The 13,063-nt window shown below is 38.8% G+C and overlaps 1 protein-coding gene across 1 annotated transcript in view; it reads left to right on the top strand.

Annotated features, from left to right (window-relative positions):
• The window catches only part of LOC139668697 (dystonin-like), a 301,638-nt gene that overhangs the window by 107,894 nt on the left and 180,681 nt on the right, over positions 1-13,063 (top strand). Inside the window, 3 exon segments of the mRNA XM_071548494.1 lie at positions 6,414-6,503; positions 9,288-9,365; positions 11,955-12,047. Of these exon segments, the coding sequence (XP_071404595.1) occupies positions 6,414-6,503; positions 9,288-9,365; positions 11,955-12,047 (261 nt within the window).

Below are 13,063 nucleotides of genomic sequence, written 5' to 3'. Positions count from 1 at the left end.
CGTGTGAATATTTTGACAAATCTGATATTTTGACAGTTACATGCTGAGTGAATCTTTTTACAGCCTGTTCAGAATTTTTTAGATTGTTTATCATAAATCATGCTGCATGTGCTGACTTAGTAAATCATTTTTTTACATCAATGGAAGAACTTTTTGTATGAGAGAGTTTTTTTTCTTTACTCATGGCATAGGTTTATTTGTTATTATGCTGTTAGAATTACCACTGTGATTCCTTAGATTTCAAAGGTGAAAGGGCTAAAACACACACATTTTCTAAACTTAGAGAAAACTCTTTCCTCATGAGTAGCACTTTTAATAAAATTTTCCCTTCAAAAAAAGCATTAGGCATGTTTTTAGGAAGCTGGAACATTAGAGTAACTCATTAGGGTGTCAGGATCTCATGCAGTGGCCACAGCAATTTTTCAGCTGTCTGAATGCTGGTGGCATTTGCCATGGAACACTGTAATTATAGGAGCTCTTTATCTATGTCTATTATCTTGGAGTAAATCGTTTTACTGTTGTTGAACTGAATGGGACTCCAAAGGGATCTTTTTTCCATGGGCATTGAGTCCGGTTCTTAAAGAATAAATTTGGAGTTTATTGTGAAACTTACGGTGGCCTTGTGCCAGCTGTCGTTTGGACTTATCGGTGACCTCAGTGGTAATTAAGGCCTGACCCTTTTTTTCCCAAACACACCCCTTACAGTTCTAACTTTTGAACCTTTTCCCATTTTCCTGTGGAAAAGCAATAGTTCTTTATGTCTGTGCTGGGCATTTAATTAACTTTGCTTCCAAAAGTCAGGAGAGAGCGGTACTTGAAAAGACTTTCCCAGGCAATGTGGTCTGAAAAGCCTCAGTTGGATCTGTAATATTATAACCCTTGAAAACATCTGGCTGGGACTGATTTTCTAAAGATTTGACAACTGAACTTCAGTTATTCAGAATAAGTGTGGTTCAGATTTGATTCTAATCTTGCCTGTTCTGGGAATAATAAGAATTGGTCTATTTGGACATGTTCTTATAATGATCTGTTCAGCTTAATTATAATATAGATAAGGAGACTCCAGATGTTTTTAAAAAAGATATTTGATTACTGTAGTCTGCTTTCCTCACCTGTAAAAAATGGATAATTTTGCAAGTGTGTGGACACACTACCTTGTTTCTGAGTTGTGCAGCTTGCCAGGGCCACAATGGTTGCCTCACCTCCCTCAGGGAGTTCCTGGTGGCTTCCAGTCCATAGACATTGCTTACAGTTGATTCTACCCAATGTGGTTATATACTCTCTCCTGCCTCTTTTACCTTGACTTTAGGTTCTGCAGTATATTAATGTTTGTTTCGCTTCTTCCACTATTTCAGTCAATAATGCAGTCCTTTTAGTTGTCTGTCTAATGTGCTGCAGCCTAACATGAAAGTCCATGAAAAATCTATGTGTATGCTGGGTGTGCACCCACTGTATACACAGAATTGGACACAATCCTATATTCCTGCCATATTTGCTTCTAAATAAAAGGCATGATTTTCCTGTGTCTTTCTAGAATCATTAAACAATAATTTGGGTTGAAAGGGACCTTCAAAGTTCATCTAGTCCAATCCTCTCTTCAGTGAGCAGGGACTTCTTCAACTAGGTCAGGTTGCTCAGAGCCCCATCCAATCCGACCTTGAATGTTTCCAGGGGTAGGGCATCCACTGCCCCTTTAGGAAACCTATTGCACTATTTCAACACCCTCACAGTAAAAAAAGTCTTCCTTATATCGAGTTTAAATCTACCCTTGTTTAATTTAAAACCATTACACCTTGTCATATTTGCAACAGGTCCTACTAAAAAGTAGGTGTGCCAGTGTTACAGATAGTGATGTGCATCTGCTGTGTGTCCTTATCAAGTCCAAGTGGGTTTTGCTTGCAGAAGCAGAAGGGACATTCCTTCCCCTTCTACCATATAGTCATTAGTGGCTTCTGCTTTTAATGTGTAAAAGTATAGATTTTGTTCTAGTATCAGTGATAGACACAACTAGACACAACTAATAATACCAAGGAAAATTGTAAGAAACAGGCTTGCTCTGGAATATGGCTTCTTTTTTGCTGTGACTCGTGGCAAAACCAGAGATCACTATGTGCAATTTTGGTTCACTAAGCCGGGGCATCTAGAGCTGCTTAAGATGTGTAAGGGTATTCAGGACAGATATCTGTGGGGGAGTGGCCAGCAGGACCTATGCAAACCTTAGTTCTTCTGGAAAAAAAGCTGGAGGCCAAGTGGCATTGCTCCTAAACATAAACCAGCCCCATAGATGTGTCACCAGGCAGCTGAATCTTGTCTTCCTTCTCCATTGGTGGGAACAAGAACCAGGCAGACCAAAGGCAGTGATGACACATACTGCTATGCCAGCCCAGTGAGGAGGAAATCAAGCCTGGCAGGCTGTGGACTTTACTGCAGAAGCAGAATGGTACATAATGTTGGAACCGATAGCAACTTGATTGTAAGAACAGCTGGGTGTGCCAGCTGAAGAGTAAGATAAAGCTGTGTGAGTTATGTGGGGTGTCAGATTGTGAGCTTTCGGAGGTGGCAGGCATTGTCACAGCATTCATTTGTCAAGTGCCTAACATACTGGAGTCTGGGGGCAATGTTGCGGCTCTGTAACTGCTACAATTATAAAAGCTGGTTTTTACTGGTGGTAGTGCAGAGATTCCCCAGGGCACTAGACTGCAAAGCTTAAGCTTGCTGGAAAAGGGTGATATGAAAATATGTTATGCTCATATCAAGGAGAATGGCACTTTCCTTACTGCAAATATAGTATACATGCCAGAGGATGAAGATCAGAAGATGAATCACTTCTGAAACAGTGTCTTACATTTGCTCCCTCTCCTCTATAATGAAGCCATTTTGTTTCTGTGAGAGATGCTCACATTTACCAATAAAATTTAGAGGGGACAAAGTTGAAGCAAAACTAAACTTTCATTTAACAAATTCAGCTGAAATGGGTGTGTCCCTCTGGCCTAGGAGACAGACAGGCTAGCAAGAAACACAGGTTTTTGTACCCTAACCTGGCCAGAAAAGTCCCTGCCTCTGTTCCTATTGGTCAGTACTAGAAGGCTCACAGTCTGGCCCAGTCTGCCTACCTGCCCAAGACCCCACACCACTCCAAAGGCATGAAAAACCATTGGAAACTTAACTACCCCCTCCCTCTATTCTCATCTTTATCAATACAGTTCCTTTAGCTTCAGCAAAACTCTTTTTCTAACACTTCTTATATTTTAAGCTTTGTCAGATGCCCCTGAGCCACTCACTGTCTTCCATGTCTTCCTTAAAGAATTTCTTCTCTTGCCCAAATTATCAAATCTGCCATACTCACATGGGTATATTGCAAAAAGTTGCTTGAGGCAGCCTGTGACCTACTTTGCACGTGGACCTTGCAAAATGTAGGGCTGACAATTCTGTGATTTTATTGAAAAGTCACAAGAACTGTTACTAAATGCCATGGGATCAGCAGATCCCACACAATCCATCCAGGGACCCCCATCTATATCCAGTACTTGTGCTATCTGTTCTGAAGAAGGCTGAATGTGGCAGTAAAGGAGCAATGAAATAGTTCTATTTCTTGTTAGTTTCCAGATCTAAGAATTCATTAAATCTGTTGAGAGACAAGAGTTGCCCAAGTGATAGAGATGATTTTGCAAGCTTTTCCTCAAGTGACAGTGTAGTATCTTTTGAGAAGCACAAGATGCTTCTTTTAGAAGTCTGCTGCTTTTAGTGAGTATGCTTGTTCATATCAGTTGCCCCAATACATAGTTTTAGGTGCACATCTGCTGCTCAGTCTTGGAAGAAAATCCTTATTATGTTGTCCTGTACTAGGACGACTGACGTACTATGTCCTAGATAATTAATCCTCACAGTAATTGTCAGTCAGTGGCAGAACTAACACAGATGTATAAGGTGTACTGCTGGTTTTCCTGTGTTGACAGCTCTATTCCAGTTTCTTCATAGCCAGTGTGAGATCATCTGTGATTTCTAGGAAGATAAGCTGGGGAAGATGGTTGTCTCTATAGTACTTAGGAAACCTCAGAGCAAAGAAACAAACAGAAGGTCAACAAATACGTACTTTGAGAGACAGACTAGCAGGATAGCAACACATCTTCCATCTAATGGAAAAAAAGACAGACAGACCAGAAATAATAATATTTCTCTGCCTACCAGTCAGACACCTGCATGTTGAACAACTCCTCTGAGTTGTATGTTAAAAAAGAGTACAGGCGTTGGCTTGAGAATGCACAGACAGTTCTTCAGCTGTGCTGGTGCAATGTCTTTCAGGTGTACACCCCATTCCTTTGTCCTTAACCTGATGTCCTCCCATGCCAGTGGCCTCCAGCCTGTACTGTGAATCTTCTCTGGCTTGGGATTCTGCTCCCCAAAGGGAAGTGGAGAGTGACACATCCTGAGTGATGAAGCAGGCAACCCTCTCATAGCATTTATCATAAAGAAAACTTGCCTACTTTTGTCAGAAAGAGTCTAGCACTCTTGGCAAAGTTCTTTGAATATGAAAATAAAAAGTCACAGTTGTTTTGAGTTAAAGACTCTTGTGCTTTTCATCCTTTAAGCATTTATCATAATCAAGTCTTGTATCAGGGACTTTAGTGATTTACATTTACATTTTCCTTTTCTTTCTTTTCACCAGAGATGTAGTAGGAGAATACCTGTTTAACAGTACTTAAGTATTACCAGAGAAGTTTTCTTTTGGAATTTTTCTACACTAATTCCTTGTAGGATTTTTTTTTAAATCATAACTAAAATTAAAATTATATTATATGTACATAAGTGTGTAAAACTATGTATATGAAAATAGGATTGTAACTTGACTGTGTATGCAGAGCCTGTATAAATATTTTGGAAAATATTATCCGTTGTAATTCCTGATGGAACAGTCTTCTAGATGACTTGTTCTGGCTAGTCCTTATAACAAACATAAATACGCTGTGATACTACTCTCAATTTAGATGATGTTCTATATGAAAACAGATTATAGGGTAATTTCATGTTTAAAAATTGGAGTAAGAAAACTTGAACTAAAAAGCATTTATGAAACTAATCTTAGATATGGAGACAGTTGTTTATGCAACAGAATGGATCTAGAAATTCCTCCGAAAGTCAGGTAAACAGAGTTCTTATATAAAGTCAAAGGTCTGCATTGATTCTTGTTGCCCTTGTCATACACATAGAAATGTTGGCAGTCTGAGTGTCCCATAGATCTCATATTGGAAGTACTGCTCATCTCCAGTAGAGGTGATAAAGAAGAAAACTTCTGATGTTTTATTTTATCCTCTCAAAGCTTAGGAAGCTTCGGATCTGGTGGTACAATGGGAACACCAGGGAGCTGACATTAAATTGCAGCAGGAAAGCCCTCAACCTCTGCCCCATCTGGCAACATCAAATATCCCTGCTTGTGAAAAATGAGGTCTTTTGTGTCACATTCAAACAGCTACTGGATGAAATTGTTGAAGATATTTCAGATAAAACTGCATTTAAGCTAATGCTAAGAAACAAAAAGTTGGCTTATGGACAGACATCTCTCAGCTTTGTTGTGTCTGTCAGAAAAGCTTCCAGCTGACTCTCTTGTCATTGTACCTCCTCCCTCCTTCATATTTGATCTCCTAGAGTATGCTGGTTATCAGCCCTTCTCAGCCTGAGCTGGAAAGGCTGACCATCTATTAGGGATCACCACAAGAAGGGATCATTTGGATTGGTGACTGCTGGTGGTGGGGTGGTGCTGAGTACAGGAAGCATTAAGCTCTGGCACCAGCATGGCAGGTGGGAACGACTGTGCATGATCTTGGCTTCATTACATCAACCTAATGTCATATTTCTTTGGTATAGCGAGTTGTTGTTGGAAAACTCTCTAAGTACTGGGAAACCTGAGGTGACAATACTTTTTGTTAATTGGTGGATGGTATGCGTTGATTAGTAATAAGTTTAAGGCCAGAAAGTGTGTTACTTTTGGCCTGACTGCAGTGAACATGCATAGTAATGATATCTGTTGTGTGTATTTTTTTACAATTCATTGGATCCAGCTACTGTTGTCTTGGTCATTAATTAGGAGGTGGGTATCCGATAACATGTAAGTTGTCAGATACTGATTTTTGAATTTCTACATGCATTCATAACCTGCAACTTCATATTATTTTTCTTTTCATTAAAATGTTGTATAAAGTGTGATGGAACTGTGCAAGTGATGGCTTAGAAGTAAATTTTGCCTATTACAATTAATTTGAATTTGTAAATTTGTCATGAAAGTCAACAAATTTAAAAAGCAATGCTGAGGTATATCTGAGGTTCATCTGTACATTAAAAGATATATGCTAATATGAGTGTGAATTCTCAGGTATAAATGGGGCTCTTATATTTAATTTTTACACTTTTCCATGCAGGTTCGAAAGCATGTGAATGACCTATATGAAGACCTAAGAGATGGACATAACTTGATCTCACTGTTAGAAGTCCTTTCTGGGGACACCTTGGTAAGCTTTTAGATCAGAATGCAGTGGTTCCAGATTGTTGTTCCATTTTTCTCTCTTCGTTAACTCCTTGAGTATCAACTGCTGGAGGTTTCTGTAATCTGTGACCTGATACCAAAGACACAAATTGCATTGGTAAAATACACTACTGTCAATTCTGTGGGGGATTGCAGTCTGTTCTCTTCATTTCTTGTGGTCAGAGAAACTTCCTTTCTTAATAGGTAATGCACTATTGTTTTCTGTTCTTTCTTTTTCTTTCCAATTTTTGTTTTAACAAGTATTGAATGCTTAATATCCTTTTGCATTAAAGGGAGTAACTTACAAATAACAAGGATAAAATGTCCCTGGAATTGTCTAACACACTCCTCAGGTGTCATTTCCTTTCTTTGTGAGCATTACTTCCCTTGCTTGGTATTTGTTCTCTTCGTTATGTTCTTCTTTTCATGCTCTTCTTTTCATTTGTGGTCTGTCTTGTGTTTTTGCTGTCCTGTCTCCTGTCTGTTATATTCATTAGCCAAGAGAGCGAGATTTTTTGAAGACCTTACGGTTGGTGAGTTCAACAGAAGCATGCGCAAATGAACAGCATGAGGATGTGGAGGATGAGGATAAGGGGGTAGGTGCCGACCCCCATAACTGTACTAACGTAGTGTTTGAAGTGTGGTGTCTGCTAATGTAAATTCTTAGTTTGGTGTGTTGCAGTAGTGGGCTGTAGAAAGGACAAAAGAAATTGTGTTGGTAAACCAAGATACGTGTGTTTGTGATGGAGGTAGCGTGAAGACAAATTTTTTCAGCCTTTTTGTGAACAGCTGAATCACAAATGTTGAAGATTTATATTTGTTTGCTTTGATTGAATTGTACAAGACCATGGCACAAATGTGTATTGGACAACACTATCAAGATGTTATAAGCTTTTTTAGTAATAGATAGGGAATTGCCATAATTCTGTTAAACTAAGACTTAATTTTAACTTCCAAATACTATTGTCCATATACAAGTAATTTAGACAAAGACTTGAAGGCTCTTAGTGAAGTCAATAGTAAAATATTGATTTGCCTTAATGAGAAGTACCAGTCTATTGCACCCCTGATGTATGTCACATAATATTGAATAATATCTTGAAATAAGGTAATTCAGATGCACAGATATATTTATTAGGCTTTACCACATGTATACTTACTTTTACCAAAGACGATGGATTAGAAGTTAAGCAACAGCTTTGTGTAGTGGCTGCTAAATGTTCAGATAGATTGCAGCGTTTATCTTTCTTGCAACATATGCTGAATTATCCTTTCACTGTATTTTGCCCCTCCAGAAGGGAATATTAGTTAAAAAGTGTAAAATGCTGAGTGCTTGTTAGTCCAAGTGAGCTGTTTCATGCCTTTGTGGACTTTGCATTACTGGTGTTTGCTAAAGCAACTTGCTGTTGTAGGGCCTGAGCGTCCCCCTGGCTCCCGTGCATTGCGTTGCAGTTGTGATTTCAGTGGAATTTGTGTGCTTTTTTCTGGAACGTAACATAACTCAAAATGCTGCAATTTTTTAACAAAAAAATATTTCCCCTCTTAGATGCTATACTTAACTGTATAGATTGGGATTTATTATACCTTCTTTGTTGTGGAAAACCAAGTTCCAAGTCTGTGGTCCTTTGTTCCCTCCATGGAAGCTACTTGATAACAAGGGCTGCAATGCTTGATCCTGAGCTATTGTGTGAAAAGCAAGGGGCTAAATAGAAGGTTCTATAATGGAAATTAAAATTCTGTATTTCAGTTTTTGCTTCTTATCCAACTCCATTTTCCCCATGTTTTGTTTTGGTAAGCATCTCATACTACACAGGGGGGGTAAAAAAAGGCAGTTGAGGAAGGATGGGGGTTATCTGTGTGTTTCACAGTGATTGTCTGAGGAAATACTCATATTCATGGCTGTTTCCTAGCAATTATAGTCTGCTTCAGTTTATTGCTATGAAAGTTTGTGAAAAATCTGAAATAAGGAAGAATAGAAGGATTTGGATATGATGTTGATAAGTTAACCGCTTCCCATGCTGATCTGTGACAGCTAAGTATGCGTTTTCTGTGTGATTCTTCTTATTCTTGGTGATTTTGCACTAACTGCATGCAGTTTTGCCATTTTTCCATTAACACACCGCTCGTGCTTATTTTACAGTTTTTTCTTGATGGTTTTGACTTTGCTTTAGGAAGAGTGCCTTGTTAGTTTTTTTACGCTTTAAAATACTCTGCCCAATTCAAGAGTTTAAACTTATGCTCTAGGACTCTATATGTTACTTTATTCTGATTGAAGGAAGATATTATCTTTATTAGATGCTTTAAATAAATATATATACATATCACAATGATTATGCAGTCATACCATGAAGTCATGAAGTTGCATACAGAGGTAAGCTTTTCCATCACAGAGTTTATCAGAGCAATATAAAGGTCCATGACATTACTTATGTTTTGCTTTGCTTAATACACTGTGAATATTGTATAATAATATATTGCAGTTTAGTTTCTGTAGGTAGTAGCCCTGTTGGCTGTAATAGTACTTTACAGGGAATGGCTATCAGCCTGCATGGATCAAAGTTGCAGCTGGGGACCACTGATCTCTCTTGCTATCCACTGTGCTAAAAAACTTCCAACTACAGTTAAAAAAATAGTCAAAGCACACTTTTCCACCAAAGATATTGACTTCATTGAAACTGCAATACTACAAGTGTTCTACATGGTATCTTTTAAGTCAGACTGTTCTTTTGTCCGATGATAAAATCTGATAACTATTGTTTTCTAATTTTAGCCCCGAGAAAAAGGTCGGATGCGTTTTCACAGACTCCAGAACGTCCAAATTGCACTTGACTATTTGAAAAAACGCCAGGTATGATGAAAATTGGAAAAAAAAATTGTGAAAATTTTGTCACCTGTAGCTAATAAATACAAAATATGTCGTGCTTTGTCTTTTATGTATGTTGTTTAACAGCTGCTCGTGTAGGCTTAGCTTTATGTCATACTTGAGACGGAAAGGAGAGATGTGGCAAAGGTAACTTTACACCACTCTTCTCTGAGCAATAACACACTCCATGTGATACTTCATATTCAAGAGGAGAAAATTATGTGTGAGATGCTTAGGAGTTGCTTGTAGTATATTTCACTGTGTTTCATGTTGCCCACTGTCACCGTCCAAGCTCGCTCGGCCGTGGCAGATGAACCTCAGGACTTAAATGGTGGGGCCAGTTCTGTGCACGCTGTGCCTCACCTAAAAAATCCACTGCGCAGGCTGGAAGGGCACAGCCATGTGGGGAGAGCCCTTCCCAAATCTGCTTTTGCGAAGCCTAGCCACACACACACATGTTGCCCAAACATTAGCTGGTATGCAGTTTTGTTCAAAGTCTAATTTACAGTGCAAAATGCTGCAAATTCAAAGAAATTAGAATGTTGTATGGGAGTTCATTGCTTTGATTGTTTTGGGAACACTTTCTCAAAGCTCGATCCTTGTGAAAGGCAAACTGGTCCTGTAGAAAGGCAGCAGAGACGCCTGGGCTGTGAATGATTCAGACTTAATTTCACCTGTATCTCCTTTCAGACAGACACTTGAAATCCACACTGCTAAGTGGGTTTCTGCTACTGTGAATTTCTTTCTGCTTCTAAATGTCTTTTACAGGATTCTTACTTTTCCCCTTCACAAAACAGTAATTTGAAAAAGTACCCAAAACATGGAAGGAAAAACTATTTCTTCCTATGCAGCCCATCCCATCCCATCTCAATGAATTGACACTGAAAGTCTGCTTTTTCATTGGTTTATTAAAAAAAAATTTAAAAAATTATTTGCTACTTCAGAGATTTGAAAGAATATGAGTTAGCAAACCATGGACAGATACTTGGTTTGCTTATAAAACCTGATGTCCTTTTGTATTTTGAGTGAAATAGCAACCTTGTCTTTTGGGTCACTGAGTGGTGTAGGTGCACTGAGAATTCGAACCCCCTTCGCTGAGTTCAAACCAAAGTTTTCCTGTGAACCTAAGTGAGCCACTGAATAAATAATGCTACAAAGTAAATGACTGGCTGCTTGAAATGGCAGTCACAATGGCATTTTTATGCAGCAAGACCTCAGGACTTGCTCTGCAAAATGCCTTATTTAAGCACGGCGGACCATGTGTATTAAAATGCAGGAGATACAGGATCAGGTTATCCCCATGTTTATGAACATGTGTGTGTTAATGGGAGGCACAAGTCTCCATCACACACCTGTGCCTTTTTGGTCTAAGGAATTTTGTGTTCTCTTTAGCCTCACAGTTTTGTGAAGATGCAATATTCCAGTGTCCAAAATACTTGTAGAGCTTTGGTCTTCTTAGTAAATTGTCAGTGGGACTTGCAGTTGATTAAAGTTTCAGCCCTCTGGTATGTGTTTCTAAACTGTATTTAGGAAGTAACTTGCTCAGGTGGGCTGTACAACCGCCAAAACCAATGCTTTATTTTGATTGTAGGGCAGAGAAATCCTGCATATTGATAATTTTGAAGCCTGACTTGAGAAATAAACCAGAACAGATTGAGGAATACACTGTTTTTCTTGCCAAGTCAGTGGTTAGGCTTTTTTTTTCCTTTTGAATAGTTAAGATTTTATCTGCAAATCAAGAGGAGGACGTACCTTTGCTTGTTCAGTTGATAACAGGGTATATGTTCAACAGCATGTGCATGTAGCTTTACTAATTTCAGCATAAAATGCCTTTTAGCTGAATCATCTTTAACTGCTAGGCTATATGAATACATAATACATATAGAGAAATAAAATGTATTATTAAAATACGACAAAGAAAATGGAATTGTTGAACTCACTCTGAGTGTGAGGTTATGGGAATGGCAATAATAGCAGCTTTTGTTTTCATCCTGGTAACCATTTCTTGTTTATAGCACTGTGAATGAGTACAGCATCAAAAGTGATAATAATAGTTGTTATTAAGCCATTGGTTATTTACATGTGATACTAAATTCTTACTTTTATCAAGGCAAACCATTCTGTTTTAGTAGGCCAATTGCTGCTGAATTCTTACTCAGGCACAGGAAAGCGTGGGGTGGAAGGAAGACAGTGATAGCTTCCCAGGGCTCATCACTGCCCTGGGACTAATGCACCAGCTACAGATCATTGTATTCTTGTTATCCTTTCCTGCTCTGCCATACCTTCCCCTTTTGACAAGAACGGAAGTACAAGGCATTTGGCCTGCAGAGCAGATCTGCCAGCTGGTGACAGCTGAGGGATCTTCTCAGCTCCATGTGAGTGGGAGAGGGCAATTCCTGGCAAGCTGCTTACAGCCAGAATGCAATTCCTTTCTGCTTTTGAGAATTAAAAACCCCAACAGAGTAGGCTCAGGAAGTAAATAGTGCATCCCTTATAATCATACCTGTGTAATGTAGTATATATTTGTGGCATATTTATTTCAATTTTGTCTGTATTTTCTTTCTATGATGGCAGGTGAAGCTGGTTAACATCAGAAATGATGATATAACAGATGGAAATCCCAAATTGACTTTGGGGTTGATATGGACCATAATTTTGCACTTTCAGGTAAGCCTGGTTTTGCTTGACAGTATGTTTTTGGTTGCATTTTTGCATACAGTTATGATGAATGCATCCACTTAGACAGGACTCCATAGATTTTCTGTCTTCTCTAGTGTATATTTGAAGGCTTTGATGATGTATCTTATTTCATGGTGTAAACTGAACTCAAGATGTTGTCTGTTTGCTAATTTCCTGTCTGTGGAGTGAGGGAAAAATAGCTTCAGTTTTGAGCTTCATTAAAGGCAATACCTGGTGTATTCCTTCCAGCATTTGGACAAACTGGTCTTGTTTTATTCTATAGACTTCTTTTGATGAGTATTAAAATATATTTAAAAGTTTTGCATATATTTTTTTCTGTTCAGGATCTGAGTTTCTCTGCTTATATGAGTGTTTTAGCAAGCACTCAGCCTCTTTGAGCAGTTGCTAACACATCACCATTTGTTTTTAGCCCTGGTGATGATAGTGTGGGTCACACTAGGTGGCACTCTGGTTGTTGTACACTGGTGGGATTGTGTACAGTATAATGCAGCCTTACAGTGTGTGGTGTTAAATTACTCCTCAAAATGAGGCTTTCATAATGACTGTGGCTGTAGATGATGTAATTCAGATGACAGATAATTCCCATTTAGTGACTGCAGCATTGTTAACGATAAACTCCCTGCTGTGTTGGCATTTTCAAAGATCAGAAATTTACACATTCACACAGAAAAAGCATAGTTCACTTAAGGATATTCCATGCTATTTTATGACTGAAAAATTTTTTGTTAAAAAAAACAAAACCAACCCAAAAGGAGAAAGGCTGCTAGAATCTACTGTGCCTTTCTGCACATCCTAATGAGGAGCAGAGACATGAATAGGGCTAGTGGGGCCCTGGTCTAAACAGGGTGCACAGCTTAGCCCAGCCCAGCACACAGGATAAGGGAGAAACCCCTAGACACTCACCAGTACTGAGGACTGAGAGTTCCCTCAGCTCCCCTCATTGTGTCAGTCTTTCCTTCCTCATGGTTATATGGAGAAAGAAA

This window comes from Pithys albifrons, chromosome 2, assembly GCF_047495875.1.
Source record: "Pithys albifrons albifrons isolate INPA30051 chromosome 2, PitAlb_v1, whole genome shotgun sequence".
NCBI lineage: Eukaryota > Metazoa > Chordata > Aves > Passeriformes > Thamnophilidae > Pithys > Pithys albifrons.
This window is presented reverse-complemented; position numbering and strand designations above follow the sequence as displayed.